Raw genomic sequence first — 27,623 nt, 5'->3', positions numbered from 1 at the left:
CTACTTTTGGCTTACAGAAAAGTTTCTAAATCATTTAAAAAACAACCTTACTGATGTGCCACGTAAGATGAGCATAAAGCACAAAAAACCAAACCAGCTTCTTCCAGGTAGGCACCACATGTTTTTGACTAAAAGCAGTAAGTGCTAATTAAAAATTTATTTTAACAAAGTTGTTTGCCAAGTTTCCCATGCTCATTGGCCACCAGGACTATACTTGCCTTCAGCAATTCAAGACCTGCTCTGATTGCCTGGTCAGTAGGTACACCCTCATCTTCATCATCAGCTGTTCCATCTATAGACTTGTTCACTTGCTTTATAAGGGCACTGAAGAGGAAAACAAAATATGGCCTCGGAGTTACTGTAATTCCACCATGCATGATTACATCTTAAAATTGTGAAAACAATCTTATTAAAGCAACTTATTTAAAACACAAGCCTATTATAAACCAAATATGTCAACTACATAAATAATCTGGTTGCCCTCATCTCCTATCCAAATCAAAACTTCTGAAGCATTACATTAAAAAAATATTTATCCATCATGAATTAAGAACCATATACAAATTACTCTGGAAGGATGACCAAAATAAGAAAACAAGCAACAAACTCAGTAAGAATTATGCTGAGGTTACAATCTGCTACAGATTTTTAATAATTGATGGAAAATAACTCTTTACAATACTTAGTCTCTAACCAAGAGGAAAAAAAATAACCATTTAACAGTTCTGCTAAGAGCTGATGACAAATTTACAAGACCTATCTTCTGCATATTCCTTCTTGACAATAAGGCTTATTTCAAATACTGCTGCTAGTTAAATAATCATTTCAGCAATAATAATTTCAGCAATCCTTCCCCAGCATAACTTCATTGGCTCACTCTTCCTTGAAGTGCTGCTGCCTCATCATCATAACCTTTACTTCCTCAGTTACATTGCTGTTTATGTCACTATGAGCTAATATTCTAGGTGGAAAGTCTCAGCTGAAGGCTCTGGACAGAAATTTGTTTTAAAATAAGTCAGCTGGTCACAAACCATACTTTGTCTGTAAGCAACACATCCACTTTTACGGACAGGTTATCCCAGCTATGCTGAATGACAATGCAATTGTTTCTGTGACTACATTCTGGACAAGGACACAAAAACCCCTACACAAAGTGAAACAGAAGAAGGTCACAACATTGCAGGTCACCAAGCCTTACACCATACCCACCCAGCCTATTACTGCTTATGCTTAAAGGCCAAGTAAGAAACCCCAATTTCAAACCCTGTGATCTATGGTCGACAACACACACAAAAATACCTGATGGATTCAGTATCAATGTGCACAGGAGCAATTCTTTCAAGAAGAAACTTTATCATTTCCAGGAAAGGATTTGTTGGTTGCTTTGGATTGCCCAACTTCTTTGTTATCTCCCTCTGAAATATAAGTTGTGATTAAATTTCTAATCAATTCTATTCCAAAAATATTCATGCTTTAAGAGCAATTCTTACCACACATCCTTCAGCCTGTTTGCAAGAACATGTTGGACTAACAAGCATTTCTAACTGACTTCTTATTTTTTCATCATCTTCTAGAACTTGTGTGAACTTTTTCATGAAATCTTGAGCTTTTCCTGGATCGGGTAGGTTTCCTTTAAATAACCAAAATAAATCACTCTTTATGTATTGTAAATTGCACAAGTTTGGAACATCATACAAACCACACAAAACCCAAACCAACCAAACAAAAACCACAAAAAACCCAAACCACAAAACACCTCAAAAGAAGCAGACATATATATGAGGACACAAATTTTTACAAATTTCCTCTGGCTAATTGCTTTCCCCACGCTTCACACTCATTTTTCAGCAAGTCTAGCTGTTCTTGCTAATAATATTAATAACAGCTGAAGCTGACCTCAGACTGCAAAGCCTAAACTCCACAACAAAATATACTCTGTATACAGATCACCCAATGCAACAAGTGTGAAAAACATCTAAAAGGGTATTTTTGCTGAATTATCCCTTAAGTAAACATAAGCTTTACAACAAACATTCAAAAACAAAAAACGGCATTTAAAATGCATTAAGGAAACATAAGATTTACAATACCTTAAAACATCCAAAAAAAAAAAGGCATTTAAGATGCATTTCTTCAACTACATCCTCATTTTATATTTATGTTTTATATTATAGCAAGGCAATTTATTGGCAAAGGATTAGTCTACTATTTAAGATGCTTCATATTTTTTTGGTCCAGACAGTGCTAAGCAAAGCTGGTACAGAATGCGGTGTAGCACTATAGGATGGTTAGTTCAAAACAAGTTCTATTATGATTTTGTTTTGCTGTATTGATTTCTTTTTTTAAATAAACTGAGAACTAAAAGTATGAGAAAAAATACAAACTGATGAAAAATAGATTAGCATCACGGCCAACAAAGCAGCATAGTTCATTTTTTTTCCTCTGTATTTTTTCAAAAATGGGCAGTCTTACGTAGTATATTTTTTTGCCAGAACAGATGGGATTTTTTTTTAAAGGTGGATTTTAAAACAAATTTTCAGAATTGTAAAGCAGGTTTTTCTTCATACTAGTTTTAATGCTATTGACATGGTGGGCCTGGTGAACAAAAAGTGCTGCTTTTGAGTTGGTGGGTGTTTCTTGGTCAATAGTTCAGTTTACACAGAAGTTCTTCAGTTTTTGAAGTGCTTTCCTTGCTAGTGAAATCCAAACTCTCTTGCATTCCAATGACATTTACAATACTAAAACCTCAGAAGAGAGGTAAGTTAGTACATGGTGTAGTAGTTCAGTTAACATCTATGAACATACACTCTATAATAAATGTTAAAATAGACATTAAAACCCTAGATCATCTAGACCTTGAATTAGTCCACAATGCAGCCAAAATGCTATGTGATAGGCTTCATGACTGATGTCTTCATACAGTAAGAGAGTAATTCTGCTTAGAGTTGCCTTCATTCTTATAAGCATATTGCTGCATCATTTATTATGATTTGCTTTAGATTTTATCTGCTGCAAAACGCTTTTTTTATAAACTTACTCCAAATGATTTTTAAAGGAAGAAAGCAATAAAGTTCTACTGTAATTTTTAGACACTGTAAATACTTTTACTGACTTACTTGTTATAACCATCACTTTTGAGAATATAGCTTTACTGCTGGCATCTGTCTGCAAGTCACAAAAGAAAAATGGATTAAGTAAAAATTTCACATTATTTATTTCCATTTGAATATTGAGTAAGGAAGATTCCAGACTGCATTAACAACAAGTCAGCATCCATTCTGCTAACACATCAGTGTGTTAGAAATCAAAAGCCACCACTGCAAATTCAATGTAGACACAGGAAGTAAAAGGTAGATCATCACTACAGATCAATTACATAAAATACTTTTATTACTTTTCAATCAACCATTTAACTTATGAACAGCATGAATGGGCTATTTCTGCAGTGTGTAGTCTCAGAAGAATGCCATTATTTTCAGGGCTCCTAGGTGTCACAGCTGAATTCAAATGTTCAGACAAAAAAAAACTATAAAAGACAGAAATCAGATATAATTTACAGGATTCAAGTAATGCTGTCAGCAGACACAAACTTCCCATATTCAAATCTCTTGTGACTCAGGGGAAAACAAAAACTGTACTGTGGAGTTTCTTTCATCCTGACTGTTCTGGTCTCCTAATACTACCTAAGTCTTCAAGTACTGGCTAAAGCTCCCATCAAAAAACATTGAGCAAACGACCAATAATTCAGCCAAACATCAAATAACCTGAGGCAGAAGTATTAACTTGCAGTAGTATAACTCTATTGAATTATGACAGATTAAAGAAGTCTAAGAAACAATTCTTTTCAGAAAATCTGCTGTGGCACTTGATCTACATAATCTTACATTCATCTGCAGCAAATCAAGATTATATGCCAATAGACACAAAACAGCATTCACCCACTTTTCTACATACAAATAGGGAAGGTTATGTCTTTTACTTCACTGTATACCACTGCTGAAGGAAAAAAGAGGAGCTGTGATTTATGCTTTCGCTCTTCAGAAAAGTAACTTGTCTTAAAGGTAAGTTTGATGTCCCTTCTCTCAAGTCAGGAGAAATTATGACCAACAGCAATAAAAATGTCCTTAACACATTTCCAGCCTCCTCAATAGTGCTTTGTCTGAGAAGGCCTTGAAGAGGAAATAAGGAGGATGCTCACAGCGTCTCAGTAAATGGCAGAAAGGTAGACTGGGAAGTTCAAAGACTTACAGTTACAGAATAATGTAGGTTGGCAGTGACAACTTTAGGTCACACAGTTGAACTGCCTACTCAAAGCAGTATCAGGTTTTGCTTCGGGCAAACTTCTAGTTGCATTTTAAATATTTACAAGGATGAAGATTTTGCAGTGTCTCTGGCCTACCTGTTCCCATATCTGATCACTCTCACTGCAATTATTTTTTCTTACTACCTAATCAAAGTTTCTTTGCGGTAACATCTGTACACTATTTCTTGTCCTATTCCAGTTTGCCTCTGAGAGCTCTCACAATGCCTACACTTGGCACAGGGATAACAACCACAAAAGAACAAATCAACAACTAAGCTATAATGATTACATGAAGAAATTAGACAGAAGTGAAAAAGCACACAAAAACTCATTTTCTAACAGGTTACTATTTAATCTCAGTTTTGTTTCCTGAAAGAAATAAATGTTTACATAGTTCCGAATTGCTAATGGATATTAGTCTCAAGATTATTACTTGGACTATGTGATAGTCTGAGGTGCCATTGAAGGCAGCAAACAGTTTTGCATCAGGGAATTTTACCTAATTTAGTATGTCAATTTACACAAAGTTTCACTTATTTATTCTGGTATTGAGAAATAAAAGCAAACAAACACTTCAAAGAACAGCGTTCAGCTGCCCCTCAGACACCTCTCCTCCCTGTTCTGCTCTATCACAAGCCATCTAAATTCTCCCATGTAGTCTTGCTATTCAAGAGAATACCCAAGTGCAGAGGACTAGCATTTAAGGGCAAAAAATAGGATAAGATCCAGATGGACAAAGGCAAACATGTCGAAAGCTTGCACTGTCTTGAATGCAATGCTTATGCTGGCATCAAAACTTTCCTGGTAAATATCCATATTTGATATTTTACAACTGAGAAAAAACTTTAACAAGTTCTGAAAACAAAGGAAAAGTTGAAATTTCACTTTCAACTGAAAAGTAGAAAATATCATGGAACTAACTCAGGTATTAAATGCATCAACGTGTTTAACCTACACCAAAGAACATTAAACAGTACACGAAAAGCATTTCAAAACAGTCACCAAAATGCAATGAAGTATTGTTGTGCTAGCCTTTACTGCACTTAGAATTTAATACATTACAGCATGTTTTTAATGCACTAAGTCAAAATTATTAATTTCAATCAGTATCTCTCTATTAACAAGACACTAGCATTTCTAATTGGATACATTAGATAATCCAACCACTTAGCTACCCGCTCTTCCTGGTTCAGGCAATTCCAGAAAATGGATAATCATTAAATTTATCTCGGTACAAATATATATACACACTGAAAAAAAAAAAAATCACACAAAGAGGCACATAGAAAATTGACCATGGCAACATTTTCTACTCTATATTATTTCTGTTAAAAAAGCATCAGATCAAGCTTCTAGCATTAAAGCCAAGTTTTAATTATATTTCAAAGCATATCAAGAATTTAGTTTTATAATTCCCCTACCCAAACATGAGTATGAACATAGATGTAACTACAACAAACTGAAATTCACTTTCTGAGAATATCCTAAATGCTCAATAAATTCTCATTTTTCCCTTCTGAGCAAAATCTGTAAGCAAGAAAATTAAATTGTAGTCTGGTATCTCCAATACAATATTTAAGAAATTTCTGAGGGAAGAGAAATTAATAACCTGTTAGGACAAAATATTCCAATTTCTTCAAAGTTACCAATCACACATAAGATAACAATTTAAGAGAGTTTATATAGGTACTTATTCTTAATTACTTGATTTGGCAGTCAAAAAAAATATGCTGCTTTCACCCTGTTTCAAGAGCCAGAACAGTCCTGGCAAACACTAAGACAAAATATTTTAGTATTAAATGACTGGCAAAACATTTTAGAAATTTCTGTAATATCCTTTTACTCTTCAATTTTACAAACATTTTGTATACACATTTCCTTCAGCAAATGTAGTCTAATGGAGTATCAGTTGACTTTCACAGTATTTTTTTTATCTGCTATTAAAAATAAGCTTAAGATAGCCAAACAAAGGGAATTAAAAACCAGTACATTAACTAAAACTGCATATTCACTGGGGAATAAAGATAAGTTGAACTCACTTTGGGTTGTTTTATTAGGTCAACTAAATCCTTTACTTGATGTCGTAGCAGATTTTGACATTTCCACATTTCATTCAATGCTCTAAAAATAGAAAAAAAATTAAAAGAATTGTCAAAATTATCTATTCAAGGAGTTACACAACTGTCCAAAGTGAGTCTTTACAGTCTTTTCAATTTTAGACTCAGAAATGTACTTATCACCTGAACTTTCAATGCAGAGTGAGCAAAGGCTAAATTTCCTAGTAGGATAACATGGAAAATGTACTTGGTCATATTAGACTGAAACAAAGTGAGATTTTGCAATAAGTTTCATTTCAGATGCTTAAGTACACCGCCTTTCAAAGAAGGAGGAAGGAACTAATCTCTTGTCTATTAAGAACTCATTTGTACAAGCCTGTATTGACTCTTCTAAAAACATACCAAGAAGTAGGTTAAAGCAGATGTTTAAGATTTTTATCACCAAAACAACGTTTTTCTTGCAGACAGGAAGCAGCTACTAGATAAATAAATTGTGAAAAGTGGACATGATTAAGCTTGTAAGAGATGCATAAAAGATACTCAGCAGAATAGAAAATTTACAAACTTTTCGAGAATAGTAAGCCATATAAATAGAAGTCACAGCCACATTTACAAAACTTACAGAATCCACAAGTAAAAAAATAATTTCTATATAAATAACTGAACAAATTATGTCTTTAACATGAGTACAAGAACTGTAGAATTCAGAAGTTACTTGTTGCCTGAAATAAACAAGTAACTTTAGAGAATCCATTCTGCATTCTCATTTAGCCTACACTAAAAATTACTAGAACAATAACTTTTTGGTTTTAGTATACTATTAATAATTTTAGTTTGTTATAGTTGCCATATCTTTGGACAGGCAATAAGAAATTCAGGGGATTCAAATATCAGGTTTTGTAGTATTGGAAGGCTTTGGGATCTTTTGAGGCATTCATTCATACACAAAGCATTTTCTAGTCTCTTTCATGGCAAAAAAAAGACCATCTATTTGATTTTCAAATGACAGAGTACTACCGCATGAAAAACAAAGTAAAACTATCTAAAATCAAACCAACTGTGAACATTACAGCAGTTTAACTGTTATTAGCCAAATTCACATGCATGTACCCATTTTAAGCTGGAGAAGGCACATAACACAATAATAAGGAAGGAGGAAAGACAAACAAGTAAGTTCTTCTCAAGACATCATGGCTGCTGCAACAAGTAGTTTATCAATTAATAAGTTGACAGGTAAGATTTAGGGCTGATATACCATATCTGTGTTATCTCTCTGCAGACATGAAAGGACTGACATGCCCTCAAGCTTATTTCCAGATCTTTGACACTATGTTTTTTAGCTGTTTATGGTTGAAATGTACTGCATCTTGTTAGAAAACACCCCGTAGGTTTAGGGTTTTTTCAAAATCTCACTTGAAAAATAGATGTTATTTTTGTTTTCTAATAGTTTACAAAATATTTCTGTCCACTGACTTAGGCTACTGATAAAAATTCAAAATTACTTTACAATAACATTTGTATTAAAAGTTATTTTGCAAGCAGCAAAAAGCAGCACGTACTTCACAGCATTTGAATCCAGTGTTGCATACAGGTAATACAAACACTTCATTCGTTCGTTTGTTTCCAGGTTATGAGGGACCATGTACTGAGCAAAAATGCGTTCAACAAGTAACCTGAAAGACAGGATTAAGACATTTAAGCTGTGCAGGAAGAACATGGCCTAGAATTGAAACATCAATTGAGTTGAAACATCAGTTGAAGTTGAAACATCAATTCAAAAACTCTCAGCCCTATCTAGCCATCAGTTATAGCATAAAAAAAAATGGGGATATTCAAAAACCTAAAGCTCAAGTTATTTGATGTAACTGAGCATAAATTAAACAGAATTTTTCATTATAGAAGATGCAATGTTAATGCTGGCATTAGGAGATTTAACAGATCTCCTAAAATTAACAAAATCAGATGTATTAATCTAGAAGAAACCAAACGATCCAAGAAAGATACTAATTACCAACCCAATAAGATGTTATCATTTAATTTCATTACAAGTCAGTATTGGGATAAATTCATGAACTGACCCAAATTAATTGCCCTAAAATAATACAGCTACTACTAATAATGCCTTTAAAAAAAGAAGTATCATGTTGATTATATCACACAATATCATGAAGCCCAGAAGGGGAATTCAGATACCAGTTATAAGGAGCTGACTTCCTTTCACCCTTTTCTGGCCCCTTCCCTATAGGCTGAGTTTATCCCATGTCTTTTGCTTCTGCAATATAAATGCAGGTATATTCCCCAGGGAATTATTAAAAGCTTCTGTGTAACATGAAGCTCTTTATTTGGAAAAAGGAGGAGAGAGAGGTTTGAGCCTGACAGTTACCTAGAAAAGACTAAGAAGAAAATAAAAAACGATAAACCAAGCCCACATGCTACTCCCAAATACTAAGAAGTCCAAGACTGAGGTCCAATACTGAGATCAGCATTAACAGAATGGAACAGAGTTAAAAACAATCATGTATGCTTATGCTGGAAAAGAAAACAAAAGTCCTTATGCACAGTTGGAGCAGGTGATCAAAACCCAAATGCAGCTAATTTAAAAAGTTTAAGAAACACGTCAGTGGTTAAGACTGAGTTTAAGGATGCAGACAGTCCATTTCCACAGCACCATGAAATAACTACTTGTTTTGAAGGTAACTTTTTGAGGCTTTGCATTTTTTGAAAGACTTGTATGGGTTTGCAATGCCATTTGTATCCAAACACCCTGCGAAGGCTCATTTCCAAAGCCAACATGATGACCTTGATTAGTCAAGGGAAACTTGTTCCCAAACTTGTTACCCATGTGCAACCATCTCTTGTTCAATACCAACAACTGTATACAAGGCTACAGCTGGTATGACAGAGGCACTGCTTTCACCACAAATCCAGGAGAAGGCCCTAATTCACAGCTTCTCTGCTACAGAAACCTAAACTTCTGCAGAGTGATATAGCTTGCCCATTGTCACTACGCATGCTATCTTTAAAACATACAGGACAACATGCAAATCCAAACCAACATTATTCAAGCAAGTTTACTTCCTAAATTTTAACATAAAAATTAACACATTACTGATATTTAAACAAAGATCTTCTCTACTGAAGCAGTGGCAAAGTACACGTAAGACTTCTGAAATACCCCAACCTCTCACACCCTTTAGAACCACTTTTGGCCTTAAAATAAGCAACAATAAAATAGAAGAAAACAACACAGGTCAACATTTGGCTGCAGCTATGTAAGATTATGCACTGAATCAAAAAATACAGGATTATAAAGATTCCTCCTTCTCATCAGCACTGGAACACAAAGGAAAAACAGATCTTCATAACACGTTATAACACTTTGACAGTAAATCACCCAGCTTTTACAATTAACTTACCGGTCATCAATACTGTTTTGATAATATATATGCAGAAGTTTATCTTTGATCCATGATATCTGTTTTGCAGCTTCTTTTCCTGCTTCTGATTGCAATGAGTATTTCTTGTATATCTGTGCAAGTCCCATCATAGCTTCCTTCCTCACTCTCCACTTGACAAAAAGAAATAGCAGCCATTTTAGCGGTTCTAAACTCAAAACTGAAAAGACTGTAGAATGTTATTTCCTAAACTACACCAAAATAACATAATTTAATTCACAAAAAAAGTTGAACTGAGTTCTTAGTGCAACAGTTTCTCATTAGGACACATGTTGCATCATATCATCATATTACACTAAGCCTTTCAACACCAGTAACTACCATAGAAGTATGTCTCTTGAATTTACAATTATTACAGATTCAAGCCCCCACCCTTTCTCACACTCCATACTCACTATCTGCATTTCTGTTATGGCCGCAACAAGAAAAAGCATGTCACCAAATGAAAAAAAAATTAGGCGATAATTGTTAAAGTTTGCCATCAACAAACCTGTTTACTATGCTTTAAATTAAGTAGCGAACCTCATAAATATTACCAAATAATGCAATATATCTCAACTAAAATTCAAGACTATTTAAATTTGAAAGCTACCACCCTGATTTGCAGTCTTACAATGATCTAATTAAAAGCAGGTAATTTACAATACATGCAATACATTCTGAAACCTGCTGGAAAAATTTCTTAAGAAAAATGCTAGAATGATTTACAAGGGTTTTCTTTGATTCAGAAGTTCTACTGAACTAGACAACTGGAACAACATTGTTGTGCTGCAGCCAATTTAATTATTTAAACCATATAATCTTAAATAAAATACAGCATAATGAAAAATGTAGCATGCTAGTAATGGGAAGAAGGTACCTCACCTTAATTTCATCAAGGTTTTTTGCTTTATACTGGTTTTTATTTCTAATTTAAAATCAGCATAGCATTTCCTAGAAGTGCTGATTTTAAAGAAGGTGAATATTACCGTTTATAAGTATAAAACAGCTATTATCAATGCTAATTATATCTTACCCGCTTGTCCAGTGTCCTCTCTCTGACAAAATTTAGCAGGTGATCATTGACAAGCAAAAGATCTTTTTTAGCAGCAGTAACTATGGATACTATAACATCATGCCGTATGGCCTCCTCAGGATCATGTGACCTTACTTTCAGATATTCTGGGGGGAAAACATGAGTATATGTAAGTATACAACTTCAGCTACATTCCCCACTAGACAGAAACAGAACAATTATTTTATTCTGCTTCAGCAGTAAGAAACCAGCAATTTTTTCCAAGACTAACTAGAATGTAGTAAAACTTCATATTTGCTTAGAATATTAAAGATGTGTATTACTGGCATTATTAAAATAAGAATTATGTGGCTAACATTTTTTTATTATTATTTCTTATGGTAGTTACACAATGTATACATTAGCAACTATCATAACCAAGCAGGACTGGAGCTGTAGAGTAGAAAAGACAGTGCTTGAGAACTTGCTAACCACACCATATACATTTCAAAGTTTTACATCAGGCTAGAAGCTACTCTCTTCTTGCAGACTCCATCCCCTTTGGCTCCTAGAGCACATTAGTTGCACACTTGCACACAACTTCTGTATTATCCACAAGGAATCTAGCTCATCTGCTCCAGGAACACTCAACAGTATGAGCCATGTGAGCATTGTAAGCAGGGACAAATCAAGAGATACTTCAAACTCAAATGCTTATTTAGACACATCATAGTTTATCCATCTTAAACAATTTTGCTAGATTACTCTGGTACACTGCTACTCTTTCACTAACACCAATAATCTTACACTATTGACACCTAAAAACTGCTTTTAGGCGGCAAATATGTTAGATACCTATTGTCAATTTAAAAAGCTGGCAAATAAAATGGCAAGTTCATTTATCTTGTTAGCTGTATTTTAGGCTATTTTAGAAGCACAAAAGGTAGGAACACCCTAACAGAAATAAATATCACAGTTCACTGCATACACCTGTGCAATGCTGAGAACTTGAAGAAACTTTGCAAATTCAAACTTTGAATGAAATAAGCAGAGGTTACTATTCTCTCATGACTGTTCAATGACCAGTGAAAATTTTCAAGCCTCATGTGAAACACTGGCAATTAACATTAACAGTAATCAGCCCAAGTGTCAAAAGAGCACATCTCAAAATAATCTTTTCCAGTTATGGAGGGCATGAAATTTTAAATCCAAATAAGCCTTTTTAAAAAACCTATTGTTTCACAGGAACATAAACTAAAATAAATAATAAATACTGCCATTACACAAATCAATTCTTGTCTCCAATACCAATGAGCCACAGAAATTTTTAAACAATTTTGCTTTGATAAGCACTGTGGGGAGAGAGAGGAGGGGCAAGCAAAATTATATTTCCCAGAGGATACCATTAGAGGGGGCACAAAGTCTTTCTGCAATGTGAAAATAAGATAAATTGAAAATACAATTCTGATAATTAAAAATGAAAATATTTTTGCCATTCTATTAAGGAAAGACCCAGAACCTTTTGGGTTTTTCAAGCTGGCTTAATTGGAATCATAAAATATTCTGAGTTGGGAAGGGACCCAGAAGGGTCAAGACCAACCCTTATGGCCCATATGAGGATCAAATCTATGACCATGGTGTTCCATGCTCCAACCAACTGAGCTAATCTCTGGATAAACCTGAAATTACAGGGTGACTCCAGACTGTCTCTATTTGTGTCCAATTTGACAAATACCCAGCAAGCAGGAGAGCAATCCCATGCACATAACAGTCCTTTTAACTCCATCCTTAAACCAACTAGGCAAAGATATTGTCTCAAAAAAACTACAAGTAGGAGTTTAATGACCAGGGGAAGATACAGTCAACAAAGAAAACCAACCAATTCTCATTAATTACACGGTTTTTTTATTAAGACATGGGAAGCAACAAATACTAAAGGCTTCCACTGATGCCAGTCGCCTTCTTCCTACAGAGCTCCTGATTTTCAGGCTGTGTTTGATCTGAAGGAGGTGGAACTGTGAAGCTGTGGTCAGTTATGAGGATTGTTCTGTTTTAGACAGCGGCTGTATAAGACTTAAACATTTCAGCTTTGTGTAACTTAAGCCTCCCCTATGCACCCTAATCAATAAACACCAGAACCATTAAGTTAGGCAGGCTGTCTTTACCTGATGTCATGGTGCTTAATCTCAGCAGCGGTTGGGAATGCAATGGGAGTGCTCCTGTATGAGAGGGAGAGAGACCTCCCTAGAGGAGGCATTCGCTGTGTACAATCCCCTCAGCCTGAGAAGCAACACTGAAGGCAGGGACTTTAACTTAGAACTCCACCACCAATTAGGTCCTCCACAACATCTGACAGCATTAATTAGGATTACAGCTGGCCTTTTTGACTCTTCCAGTAGTCTTAAAAATGGTATTTTAATGTTATAATGAAACTGATACCTGTTAAGTCCTTTGCCAGGTCAGGGTGGTTCATAAGGCAGTGACTTGCAAATTTGACACACTCAAGGCGAATAGGTACGTGGATATCATTAAACCTAGTTAGAAACAAGACAATGCATTACAACCAAAATTCCACTTCTACCAAAGCAATCTGTTAATTTCTACACAATTATCAAATACTTCTGAAAATGTTTTTTATGCTTCCCATGCAGGGTTACATGCATACAGCATCTCTGATTTCACAGTATTAAGTAGACTGTCTTCAGCTTAAAAAAAAATTCTCATACTCATTTGTTGATTCATGTTCTGAACCTGAAAAGAATAATCATCTCCTGGTACACATTAAAAACTCCCAGACAGACAAAAAACTATTAGAAAGATGTATGATATATTTTAATTCCTTTTCTGTAATGCTACACCTAATTAACCATGAGCCATGTATCAGAAACTCAAAATTTTGTAAGACTGTGACATTCATCCCCTCCTTGTACGGCACGACAGACAACAAACAAATGCACATTTAGACTGCTACAAATTTCTTCTGACATGGATCATTTCATTGGATTTCCTTTTGGAAGACCAAACTCAATTTGATGCTTGAAAACTAGTATTTTCACATTTTTAATTTTTATATAAGTCATTTTATAACAAAACTGTTGATGCATTTAATTAGATGCAATTAGAAAACAATTCTTCCAAAATAAAATACATTTTCAAGCTATCCTCAAAATCCTTGGTATGAAACAAATTAAAAATGTAATTTTAGAACACTGTTACCGTTGAAATATTTATCAAAATAGACATCTTAAAGAGACTTTAAGGAATACCTGTCTTAGTAAAAGCCAGGTATGTTTTCAATAAAAAAATAAAGAGATTTTTATGAATGCTTCCTTCAATAACACAGCTATTACAACTTTGTGAAAATCTTTAGAAGTGTAAATGCATGAATGTGACCCATAACTAACAGAAAACAGTTATCGTGAACAAACTGCACATAATCACACTGTAACACAACAAAGCATTTTCCTTTGGGCCCAGTCAGATGTGGTAGTTTTTGGTGACATTTCATGTTTTAAATAGTTAAATATTTTCATGCAAAATACCTTGCTCCAATTAAGTTTCTTCTATTCTTAAAAGCAGCATTTCTTTGAGGACTCTGCTTTAGATGATTGAAAGCTACATTATAAACTATGGCATTTGCAATAACTTTTAGAATGTATTCTCTTTTACTCAAATCAAAAATATTTTCTTTATGGTAGCCAAACTTGAGTTTCTCATAATTATAAGCTCCAGCTGTATTGTCTATCTCAAACTGGCAGAATATTTCAAAAACCAGAAAACTAAGTATGTTTGCAGCATCATAAATACTACATACTTTTTTAAAGTACTCCTGTCATTAAAAAAAAAAATTGGAACTCATACACAAAGATCATACATAAAAGCCTCAAAAGTAGTTTTAATATCACCTGATACTAAAAACGTCCTTTGATGCTGTTTTAAAATTAATCCGTCATTGAACAGTTTCAGTTGTGAAGAAATTAAAGTATTCATTTTTCTTGACAATGACAACAAAGCTGGTTGAAAAAAATGAGCATTTAAGGAGATGATTTGTAAATGTTCACTCTGCAGAATGACAGATGAGGAAGATATGTGTAAAATTGCTTTAGCATTATCTGCCAGATCTCAGATAAAGCAGCAGGAGGGAATTCAGGCTTAGCTGTGTCACTTAAAAATAAAAAACCAAACCAATTGCATTTGACTTCATTGAATGCTCTTCCTCCCTAGACAGGGAGCTAAACCAGAACATACCTCCCCAGGTAGCACTGCCAAAGTGGTTTGTTTTGAGATGCCAACTCGGAATCCTTTGCCCCAAACATTTTTGCTAGAAGTTTTACTACCTGCAGACGTTCTTCATTGTCATTGCTCTGGAAAATAAACAGATTTTTCTTAAAGTTAAAAGAAAAACTAAGCCAAAAAACAGAGTTCTGTTTTGTACAGTTTTTACACCAATGCACTTACATATTTCTAGAAATATCACAATACAGCTTAATAGACTTCTCTTATATACAAATGTCCATCTCAAGGCAAAGACCCATCATTATTTTTTTCAGAAGACAAAATAATAAAGACTGTGAAAATGAAGAACAATGTTGAGATAAAAAATGCTGTGAACAAAGCCTGGTGAAAAACACATCTTTTTAACACTTATTTACAGTTTACTGATTGTTAGGAAATCTGATATGTACCTGGTACAAGTTCAGACACAACACAAAACTTACAGAAGTTAGTCTCTGCTTGTTTGGTTTAGAGCTCTATAGAACAGTGCTTAATTGCTTAATTAAAATTATTAGTCAAAAAAAGCAGTTTCCAGAATACAAGTTTCTAGAGAACATCAGATTAAGTACCCAAGATCTGAGATCCACAGGATGTGGTCCTGTATTTGAGCCTATATTCAAAACTGCTGAGGTACAACAGATAGTCTTCCTTTTATATTGAAAATGAGCACTAACAGAGATAGTGGAAATATATAAAGAAGGCCTTGTTTTATCATTGTTTGCATCATTCTTTAATTCAACACACAGAATCTGAACCTTAATGCATACTTCAGAAATACATGTTAACATTTGTGCAATTAGTGTGAACTTACTGTTCATATTTTTTTTATTTGCTTATTAAAGAAAAGGCAGAAAACTCAATTGGCTGCAACAATTCATTGAAAATGGGCAGCTAAAATTAATTTATATTAATTAGGCCAGACTGTTGCTTAGGTGATATTACTAATCCCTTATTATTCACAGGTTTTTTTCTGGTAAAACTTGAGAACTGTGTAAAATACTGGGGTTTTTTTCTAGCATCTCTGAATTCTTATTAGTTCAGCATCCCTTTTGAACATGAACAAGAAATAGGAGCACAATATAGCTGTTGGAATTCTTTTATATGACACCACAGTTTCAGAGACAAACTATTTCTCCTGTCTCAATACCATAAAAGGATTGAAACATTTGCCAGCATGTCTTTAATTCAGAACCCTAAGAACAGTAAAATCATTTGTAAAATCCTTAAAGTAAGAGAGCAAGAGAAGTGAAGGACACACTAATTTCTAACAGTGATATATTACTATATTACAAAAAACTAATTCTTTTGAATACACTTAAGTATTCAAAGCACCAACAGCAAATCTATTAATATGGGTTTTTGCATTTGACTAATTTTTTTCCAATTAACATTCACACTGACATTACTGAAAGCATTCTACAACTACCTCCTCAATCTGCAATAAATAATAGTTTTTTCCTAATGAGTTTCAGCCCATTATACTACAAATTTTTATTCTGTGGGGCATGGTTAAGAACTTAGAATTTCTTTTTTTGGGCTACATTAGTCCAGCCTTCATGACTAACATCCTATCCTCTCTTGCTTAAACAAAACATTAAAATATTAAGCACCTCTGAATTTTTTTAGAGAACCAACACAGACTCAGAGCAAGACACTCCAGAATGTGGAAGAAGGAGCCAGATGGAAGAGCTGGGAGCACACTAAACATTCAACTACTTTATACAGTCAGAAATATAGAGGAAAAAAATGACAACCAAACAGAACAAAACAAACCCACAAAACAACAAAACCCTAAAATATCCTTAATTAATTAGTTGCAGAAGAAGCTTTCGCTGTATCAGCCACTAATCCAATTATAAAACAACCCATTTGTGTTTCTAGTCCTGTTGTAGAAACAGCAAAATACTTGTGATTATGGACCTTGGTACATAATTATTTGGTCCTTTCTAAATTTTTTACACTGATGTTGGTTTCCCTGAAACACGGTTATACACACTCCGAGGGGTAACAAAAATAAACCTGTACTTCTTATTGAATGAATACATTGCTGCTACAGTCTCTCTCCTTTATGCTACTTTAATCTCCACCCCTTTTCTGAGGATGAAAAAAAGGGCATCAACCTCTGAAAAAATCTCAGTCTTTCTCCATTCTATGGACACTCTGAAGAGCCACACCCTTCACATCTTAAGTAAATCCAGCACTCTAGTAGTGTTCCGTCAGGACTTGTCAATAGAAATTGACACCAAACATGGATATTTTCAGTTCCCCGTACATGGTCCTAGCACACAGGCAGCTTCTCTTTGGCCTAGACATCTGAGTCTGTCAGTAAGAACAGCTGAAGCCAGTCAGATTGTTACCACTACTGAGTCCAAAAGATAGGCTGCACTCAGGATCTGGAGATTTGGGACTAAGAGGTGGACACGTAATCTGAAACTTCTGAAAATTTTAATTATCGTATCCAAGAAGAAAGGGAGCTGGAAAATAAGAAGTCAACCTTTTATTGATTTTATTCATTACATCATATTGGTTTAGTAAAACACTAAGATAAAAGCCTAAACCCCATGACAATTATTTCCAAAACAGTCTATTCATCAGCCTTCCATTCTCCTGAACATTTAAATGTTACTTGCTTTGTGTAACAAAAATTTCTAAAATTCATTATGAAATTTGAAAAAAGTTCCTTTCCTTCTAAAAGCTGACCTATACAATAATACATTCTTAGCTCTTTCCCAAACCCACAGTGCTTCTGTGTCAGTACTAGATCTCTAAACACATCATCTTAAAATGCCAAGATCAGGAACAAATGACTGACCCTCACAGAAGAGGTTAAATTAAATGCATACAGTGCTCCTTCTCTTGGTAATTTCCCAGACTCCTTTCCATAGTAAGGCAAAAACTAAATTGCTAGTAAGAAGCAACCATGATTTCACACAGTTCTCACAGAGCTTAACAACAGAGTTCTGCCACCTGAGAACACAGGAGCTTTTTCTTCACATGAATCTATAGAGCTAGGGCAGGTTGACCCCAGCCAAAAGCCAAACACTCACCCAAGTCCCTTCTCTCCAACAGAGAGAGGAAGGGAAGAGAAGGAAGGTTAAAAGGCCCATACATCAAGAGAACAAGAGTTCAGCAGGTAAAGAAAAAGCTTTGTGTACAAACAGAGCAAAAAGAGGAATTGATTTGCTACCTGCCACCGGCAGGGACATGCCCTGGCAGTTCCTGGAAAGCAGGGTCTCACATAGGGCTCACTTGGGAAGACACACAGCATGAACACAAATTAATCCTTTCCTTCTCCTTCCCCTGGCCTTTTATTGCTGAGCACATGTTCCCTTTCAACCTTCTGCTCTACTCAGCCTACCTGGGGGGAGGAGGAATGGCACAGGGAGAAAGCCTTTACCTGTGCCTTCACTGTTGTACCAAAATGGCAAGGTACTTGAACACTAGGTGGCCACATCATTTACATCCTAAATACTGAGTAGGTTCAACAGTATTAGAGACACCTATACTTTCTCACAAGTTTCATACTAAGAGTTTTTTCCCCTCTACACACGGTCAAAAATTTATTTGTTCTCTGAGGAGAAAGCCCCTGGATTTTACTGCCACTCAAAGAGACAGTCTACAACCCTAAACACATGAAGATAAACTAGAAGGCTTCCTGATAGAAAGAGCACAAAAAATTTCATGGAGATGAAGAGCAAGAGATTTGGATCCTGTCAGGTAATAAGTCACAAACTCAAAGATTTTTGTTTACATCCTCAAACTCCCATCAAGCCTCAAAACAATCAGAAGGCGGAGGAGATGGCTCAGTGAAGCTCGCCTGGTGGTTAGGAGAAAATCATCATCTCTTCATTTTCAAATCATGCTACAAAAACACAGGATCATAGAGTCATAACAGTTGGAAAACTAGAATTTTTAAGATCCTTGAGCCCAACAGTTAATCAAGCACTGCCATGTTTACAAGGAAACTATTATATCCACTTCCCTTCTCAAAACTTCCAGAGATAGAGATTCCACCACTTCCCTAAGAAGCCTATTCCAATTCTTGACAAGTCTTTAAGTGAAGAAATTTTTACTAAAACGAAATCTAAGCTTCCCATGGTGCAACTCGAGGCCATTTTCTCTGGTCCTGTCACTTACTGCCTGGGAGAAGAGACCAACCCCTCACTTTGCTACAACCGCCTTTCAGGTTGTTGTAGAGTGAGTGATAGGATCTCCCTCGAGCCTCTTTTTCTCAAGGCTAAATGTTTAGAAGCAAAGAAATAATTACATAGAAAGTCTGTTTCACGTACAGAATATGCAACTAGAGGTAACACCGCTGATACCAGGAGGAATCCATTCAAATTCATGCAGAACTAGCCAATTTCACACCTGAAACCAAGCTTGCACCTCAGCTTTCAAGTGAGCCAGAGCACTTGATGTCATGCTCAGATAAGTCTGCCATGAGTGCACTTCATCTAGCCAAAATTTGTTTTCACTTACTGCTTTTGAAGCCAACGAAAAAGAAATGCATATTTTCAAAAATATAGAGAAAATTATTCCATTTGTCTTTGCAAAGATACTATGTCCCCTTCCGTGTGTTCAGTGCATGCAAGATGAGATCATTCTGGCACATCTCCACAATGCAGTTGTTCAGACAATCACAGCTTTCCTTCAACACTGGACACAAGAGGAAAGTTTTTCACCATGAGATCAATCAGCCATTGGAATAATCTCCTCAGGGAAATGGTAGATTCCCTGATATAAGACATTTTAAGATCCAGATAGACAGAGCACTGGGCCATTTTGTCTAGACTGTGCTTTTGCCAAGAAAATTTTATTCAAATGATCCTTGAGGTCCCTTTCAACCTGGTAGTCTATGATTCTATGATCATCTGCTAAGGAATAATAAAAATCTCCTAAGCAGCAAAGCAGCAATATGAGATCTTGGAAAACACTAACTGTCCCACTACCTCTTAAGCACTAGTGGAGTATTTGCCTTCTGTTACCACAACTCTGTATTCAAGAACCATATCAGACAATTTCATAGAACAAAAACTGGATGTTTCAGTGAAACTACATATTTCATCTAAATATACTGTACAAACCTTAGTTTAAATACCTAGTAGTCCATGGTAAGTGAGCTCAGAAGGACAAGGCTCCTTAACTGGGCATACAGAGACACAGTACTATGTGCCAAATCCAGAAAAGGCAAAATCACCGAGTCCAGCTCTGAATGATATGCAGGACTCACTGAAGCTCTTGGCTATTGTATCCTTAATTTTAATTGACCTTTATTGAAAAAAACAACTCCCCTCTCCCAATTTTCAGTATGGACTGTCATGCATGTTTTTTCCTTTACCAGCCACCTATACCAAGGCTTCATCAAGCTTAACAGGGTTAGTGCAGTCTAGTTTCTTTTTATTTGAAGCAATAAAAAACTGGCTATCTTCAACCACAATCACTCTGAGTTTCATTGAAATCACACTTTATTCTCAACACACTAATGAGCTATTTACCTGGAACTGAATTTAAAAAAATGTTGACACTAGCTGCTGCTGTTCAGAATAAAGCTAAAGCTATCATTGCAGTGAAAAGTATTTAATCATCACTGGCAGGTTTGCATGTAGAATGAACTTGTGCTGATTTCACAAAAAACACAGGTTGACTGTATTTCATTAATATTTTAGAACACTTATCTTCAAAATACTCTTCTCACCACAGAAAGATCTTAAAGATCCCTCAACTCATTTAGAGCCATAAAATGATTTGGGTTGGAAGGGACTTTTAAGGACATCCTTCAACCCCCCTGCTGTAAGCAGGAACACCTTCTGCTAGACCATGTTACTCAAAGCACGAGCTAGCACAGCCTTTAACACTTCCAGAGGTGAAGCACCCACAAGTTCTCTGGGAAACCGGTTCCAGCATTTCAAAATTTAAAGCAGGTGTATCCTACTCCAAATAGAGGTGCTTTATTTCTTCTTTAGAAGATGGTCATTTGACAGCCAATGGGAAAAAAAAATAGGCATATATTATTTTGTGTTATAACCTAAAGTATCAAAACACATACATGGAGTAACAAATTATTACAGTACTTTTGGAATAGCTACAAACTATATTAAGTTCAAGAAGACAACAATGAATAAGATTGGTAAGAATGTAGCTATCAAAACCTACATATCTCCTGGAAACATTGTTAAAGTTGATCTTGTAGACATCAAACACAAACCACTCGCCCTTTAAGGGTTCAGACCACAATGAGAAAACTACACTAAGGAGACAGAAAGCAACAAAATACATGTACATCATCTGAAAAGAACACACTAAACAAAGAACAGAAATGCAAACATGAAAAAAATGTGTTGTAAATTAAGAAGTACAAAGAAAACATGGAACTGCTTAGGGCTGAAATCAGCTCGCTGAAGATAGAGACCAGAATTTTTTCCGGCCCGGGTAAAGAGGGAACAAAACAAAATAAACAAATAAAAAGTTGACATTGGCTACTAGACTGATTCCAATAAAATAAGATTCAAAAATTACATCAGTACTGAAAATCATGAAACGTGAGTCAATGAAGGAGCTGGATGACAATTGAAGAACCTGCAGATTTTAGCGGACTTACAGATGGGAAAAGTACTGCAATTATATACTATTATGGCAGCAGGTAAGATCAAATATCCTGAATAACACCTTCAGCTGCAGAAGTACTATTTTTATTGAAGTGAGAGTGATAATTGTTTGCCATCTGTAGGAACAAGAATTAAAGGCTGAAAAAGGTCTACTTTGAAGACATAGCTAGCAGTAAATTGAACCCTACTTCTCTCGGAAATGTGAATAGAATGATAAAAGCATTGAAAAAAACCCTCATCCAGCAAGTGTAGCGTGCCTGCCTAGCAACATTAGGGAAAAGTAATTGGCATGAACAAGCCACTGGGATAACACATATTACCATAAGAAGAGGCCAAAGGTGGTACCAACCTAAAATCTGTTCTCTGTAATAAAAATACATTCAAACTTACAAGAGGCCCAATGCACATCAGCCCCTCAAGCTTAGTAACAGATCACATACAAACAGAGTAATACTAATCTAATCACAGTCCTCATAGAAACCCTGTGAAATGACACATAGAATAAAAGTAGTGCAAAATAAAGGGAGAACCAACTCATGTGTTATATCACATCTGTCCAAGTGATGGAGACACTTTGAAAAGGAAGTCAAAAAGAAAAATACCCATTAAAATAGAGAGCTAGCACCAGCTATTCTCCAGACATATGAAACAAGTCTAAAAAATCATAAGACATTGCAGCAATTGCTACAAGACATGCTGATGCATTCCAGTTGTCTTCTTTCATCTGTCACAGAACTACAATTTGGACAAAATTATTAGCATATATATTCAAAATATGAGGTCTTTCACAATAAATAATAAGTAAACCCATAAATAAAACAGGTCAAGCCCTCAAGTCATCAAAAAAATGGAGTTATTGCTTGAAATATACAAGCCCAAACCATCTACCAACCAAATCCCAAATATATACACACATGCACTGTAGGTTACACTTGAACTTAAATTACATTTTTGAGGAGTTGTATGGGTTTTCCTTTAAACAATGCAGAGAAGGTAATTTTTACATATAGTTATTAGTTCTATTTGCCAAATAATTTGAAGAACTTGTCAGTTAAGGAAAAAAACCCAAAACAATAATGGTCAAAGCATACACGTTTCAAATATATAGAAACGGTAGAAGTGTTTACCTTAAGTTTGAATTCGAGCTGTGGTAGTACAGAAAGCAAGAGGTGACTGTCAATGTTGTACAACTCCAAAATCAAATCAAATACATGCTCTGACAGGTCACTAATTGATGTTTTACCAAGCATGAGGACTTGATTGAAGAACTGGGAAACAAAACAGATTACACATTAAGAATGAGTGTATACATGCACTCGTCTAAATCCTATGCAAAATCCTAAAACATTAAGTCACTTTTAATCTTACAACATTAATTTCACTTCTAAAAGAAAAAGGATGGAAGGTAGCACACACAGATGAGAATTCCATAGCAGAAATCTTGAAATATCATTGTCTCTTATCAAGTGTAATACATAAAGGAAAACACATTAAACACAATGTTTGCCCCAGCAGGCCTAAAAATGATTTAGGAAACACAACTTTAAAGGAATTTCAGTGCATATCTTTTTATAGTGAGACTATATTCAGTTATTCCACGATTGAAAATCATCATTTCAAAAGTATTCTAACATTTAAAGCAAGGCTGAAACAACTGGCTAATTACTACACTGCACCTCAGACAGGTTAAGGAGTTGAAAGTAAAAGCATAGGAGTTGATAACTGATTGTTTCAGAATTTGTATTTACAAGCAGCAAAATGCAACTGTAAAGCAAACATTCCTCCTTGGTAAACTTGACATATTTGAGAGAAACTTCATACTTCCCATTAAAGAAAATATTTCCACACTATTTTCAACTACATTGTCTCTGATGGGTAGGAGGCAACTAAAGAGGAATATATATATTATAGTGCATTTTACTGTAAGTTAAAGATTGTCTTGAAGAAATGTTTTGTTTTTCAGGATACAGAGTTGTCTGAATGTATATAATCCTGATTAGGAAACTAACCGATACTGTGTTTTTAATGTATCACAAGAAAAAAATTTTTCAAAACCGCAAAATACTTCTCGTGTGTGAAACAAAGACTCTATGTACATTCTTCCAATGAAGGAAGATTCTCATTGTACAGACTCCCTGAAAGCTCAGAAAACTGCACCCAGTTTGCAGTCTAACCTTAGAGATGAACAAAACCATGCACCAACACCTTCCCAAACAGTAGGTTTGAAGGAAGAGTTTTTATTGAGGATTTTTTAAAATCTTAGGAAGCACCCACTTTCTAAATGTTACAAGTCTTAAAGTAACAGAAAGCATTTAAGGTACTCCAGTGTTTTCAGGCTCCTGAGGTTTTGGATAGATGCAGTACCTGCTAAATCCTCAACTGCTTAAAAAAAGAATAGTTATTCTTTTTCCTATTTTGCAGCTCAAGTTAGAGCATACTCCTCTCTGATCTTTACTTCCCCTCATCCATCTTCTATTACAGTGCCCATGATGTCTACATTTAACTCTGCTACAATCCTCAATTCACTCAGTTTTCTTCTTTACTATCTATTCTTAGACTGCTTCCTCTTCTACTGCTGTGATAACAGCACTAAAATTCTGCTCCATCTTCAATTCTCTTGACTCTAAATTGTCTTATCTCCTTACTAAAAGAGAAATTTTGCTTACAATGTGCTTATGTATTTTTATCAGAACAATATATATAAATACACTAGGTATTCCAGTCACTCTAAGGATTGAATTACAAGGTCTTCCAAGACAGTAGGAAGTAAATTATCCATTGCATTTCCAAAATCTCAAGTACTTAATAGTTTCTATATGGTAAAGAATTATACTCAAAAGGACAGGATATGCAGTGCTTCATTGATACAATCAATCATTCTCTCAAAGAAAAATGACAACCTGTAAAAAGTTCTTGTTCAGCCCTTTTCCTTTTTTCATGCAATTCACTCTTTTTATAACACCATTCAGTTACAGAAAGTATTGATTTCTATGTTTGTTTGCAGTCCTCACTTACATTAGTAATGTATGGTTCAATTGCTTGCGCCGTCCTCTTTAGTAAAGCCTTTGCCAAATCATAGGCTTGCTTGTTTAAGTTCTGGGGGAAAAACAAACAAACAAACAAACAAAAACTCAGAAGAGTTATAAGCACATGCATTTATCTAAAAACAAACCCAATAATTTAAAGCCATCATGTACTGGTAAATGCATTAAGGAAATAGCCTATTCTTTTTATATTTTCAGTTATGAAAATAATATCATAAAAGCAAAGCTATTTCAAACCAAACTTTGTAGTGTTCACTGATATTACTAAGAAGAATAAAAAAAGTCCAGGCAGATGAGGACTTATTTTTCAGTTGCACAGCTAAAATTGACGCTCAATTAACTCAGTGCCTGAATTTTACTGCTCCTCCTTATCAGTTTCCCCGAAAACCAGTAAAGTGATACAAAGCAACACAAAGGCATTTGGAGTCACCGCAGAAGTGAGACTCAGAACAGGAGCACAGAAAATGCAATTCTGCCCTTGCATCAAGCAGTCACCTGTGAATCACCACCACAGCCTCTCCATCACACCATGCAAAGATACTCAGTCTGTTGCCTGAGACAGCAAAGAAAAAAAAATACCCTAGAATTTTGGTTTATGGGAAAATAAAAACCAAACTAATAAAAAAAAATTAAAAAACATAACCCCTCATCACCACTCCTATCCTTCCATTTGTCTAAATGGGTTATTGCTCTATCATTGTTTTCTCCCTTTCCCTGCACACATTCACCACGCTCCAGTTGTTACACCCTTTCTCCAATTTCTATATCACAATTATTTCTCAAAAAATTTTCAGGAGAAAATGCAACTCAGCCCTTGTGACACCCACAGCAGTTGATTAACACACAGGAGAATGAAGAAAAACGTCTTCAATACACAACAATATGTAGTATTTTAATAGCTATAAAAACTCTACAGAAATATAGTTTCTACAATTTTTATTAGTCTTTGCAATTAAAAAAAACCCCAGTATATTCAGTTTATAATTCAACAGTAAAAAAGGGGCAGTTTGTGGTTGCTTTTTTAAAATATTTCTCATCATAAAAGGAAGAAAACTTCATTGTAGCACAATGAATAGCAAACACAAGGTGTCATGCTACAACCCAGGGTATTTCTTTACTTGGATATGCTGAATGAAAGAGAGGATTTGCAAAGATATGGAGAGTACTGTCTGAAATTTAAAAAACCCTATAGAACTATAGGCTTCTAAACAGCAGTGGGAACAGATTAACATTTTCTTGTAATATAAAACAAAAACATCGTTGACTTGTCTACTGATAGAATTAAGTCAGGTGAACTTGAAACACTACAAAGATTCATGCCTGAAGTGTGTTTTACTCAAAGCCACTAGAGAAGATGACTAAAAATTCCAATTCTGTAAAAATATTTTAATATATAAAGCACTTTCATCTTATTACAAAACTGTACAGTTATTCCATGCCCCAGAAAAGAGAAAACATTGCATGCTGGATTGTTCTTTATGGTCACAATAAAAATTTTTTAAAAATAGGTATTTCTACTGGAATATTTTGTTTTCTGTTATTCAAAATTGTTATGGTTCCAGAAATAAAAGGCTCAAATGACTATAACAAGCAATGTATGCCACTTGCAATTCTTGCTCTGATCCTTCTTGACTTCACAGTTCACCTCCAACAACACAAAGAAAACCACTTTCACCTGGAGAAGAAGGAACTCTGGATCATGAGCAAGATCTGGTTTAGTATAAAACAAGTCCAAACAGCAGACCTAGCACAGGAGAGTTTCAACAGGCAGAACTGTTCTGATTCACATTAATTACAGTTTCAGCTTGCATCTTTTGCACAGCAGTTCACTTCAAAGCTTAATGCATCCCAAGATAAATGCCAGCAGTGGCTATTTGCATCCCTGAATAAGAAGGAAATGTAATGCAAATATCTATCTAAAAAAAGCTTTAAAGAGGAAAAATAGTCCAGAGTACAAGCAGCTAAGGAAAGTTAGCTATTTTTTCATGCCTCCTATACTTGATTTAATAGTGCCAATAGTCATGACCCTCAAATGTCCAGAGGCCCCACTTTCTGAAAATAACAGTATCAAAGAAGTCTTAAAAGCACATGAGTTTTCTCCTCATTTTCCAGTTTCAGGAAAAAATCAGAAACAAGCAAAAGTGGCACTGCTTAGGTGAAATGAAAGCAAGAGCAGCCCAGCCTTTACAAAGTAGGTTCAAAGATCTTTTACAGAACCAAACCTGACTAATTCAACTGTCACAAAAATATCCTAAACTTCCTTCCCCTCAAGGAGAAATTTTAGAAGGATAACATGTAATTTGACCATTTTTTTTCTCTGTTCTTAGATAAGCTCTTCTACCATTATTACCTGTACAATCTTTCCATATGTTTGTAAAGAAAAATGATGTGTATTTCAAGATCTTTTAATGATTTAAGAAAGCCCTCGTGATGGGGACAATTATCTTAATCAGGATGCATTTAGGAGCATCCAGTAGGCCTAAGGTTTTTAGAATCCTGAACAGGCTAGGAAAAAAGCCATCACTTGGCAACATTGTTTAAAATAATCATTAGCAATTAGTACACCTTGAAGGAAAAAAAAAACAAAATATTGATTAATAAGCAGAAACAAAAGAACCATCCCTGAGAAGGCAGAACACAAATCTTCTGCAAGAAAACGGAGGTTACACTTAACATCTGAACCAGACTTCTTCCCCCAGAACTTGCAGTTTTGTTTCAGAAAAGAATGTTAATAAACAGTGGAGAACATTCACATTTTTTAAAGCTTTGGGAGACCTCCAGCAATAATATCTGAATAGAGGCTATCTTGGTCAACCACAAGTTCTCTCCTTTGTCTCAATTTCTACCATGATTTTTAGGGATTTCTTGCTGGCATTTCAAGGTTTTTATA

At 35.1% G+C, this 27,623-nt stretch overlaps 1 protein-coding gene across 3 annotated transcripts in view; it reads right to left on the bottom strand.

Moving 5' to 3' along the window:
- Nucleotides 1-27,623, bottom strand: part of PDS5B (PDS5 cohesin associated factor B) — a 101,165-nt gene that overhangs the window by 39,992 nt on the left and 33,550 nt on the right. For all 3 annotated transcript variants that reach the window (XM_059838849.1, XM_059838851.1, XM_059838850.1), the window contains exons 7-18: nt 24,705-24,785; nt 22,817-22,957; nt 15,058-15,173; nt 13,249-13,343; nt 10,831-10,976; nt 9,777-9,928; nt 7,920-8,033; nt 6,343-6,424; nt 3,117-3,165; nt 1,491-1,630; nt 1,300-1,415; nt 219-324 (exon numbers count right to left, since the gene is read on the bottom strand). In XM_059838849.1, the coding sequence (XP_059694832.1) occupies nt 219-324; nt 1,300-1,415; nt 1,491-1,630; nt 3,117-3,165; nt 6,343-6,424; nt 7,920-8,033; nt 9,777-9,928; nt 10,831-10,976; nt 13,249-13,343; nt 15,058-15,173; nt 22,817-22,957; nt 24,705-24,785 (1,338 nt within the window). The remainder of the gene's footprint in view (nt 1-218; nt 325-1,299; nt 1,416-1,490; nt 1,631-3,116; nt 3,166-6,342; nt 6,425-7,919; nt 8,034-9,776; nt 9,929-10,830; nt 10,977-13,248; nt 13,344-15,057; nt 15,174-22,816; nt 22,958-24,704; nt 24,786-27,623) is intronic.

This window comes from Haemorhous mexicanus, chromosome 2 (assembly GCF_027477595.1).
Source record: "Haemorhous mexicanus isolate bHaeMex1 chromosome 2, bHaeMex1.pri, whole genome shotgun sequence".
NCBI classification, from domain to species: domain Eukaryota; kingdom Metazoa; phylum Chordata; class Aves; order Passeriformes; family Fringillidae; genus Haemorhous; species Haemorhous mexicanus.
This window is presented reverse-complemented; position numbering and strand designations above follow the sequence as displayed.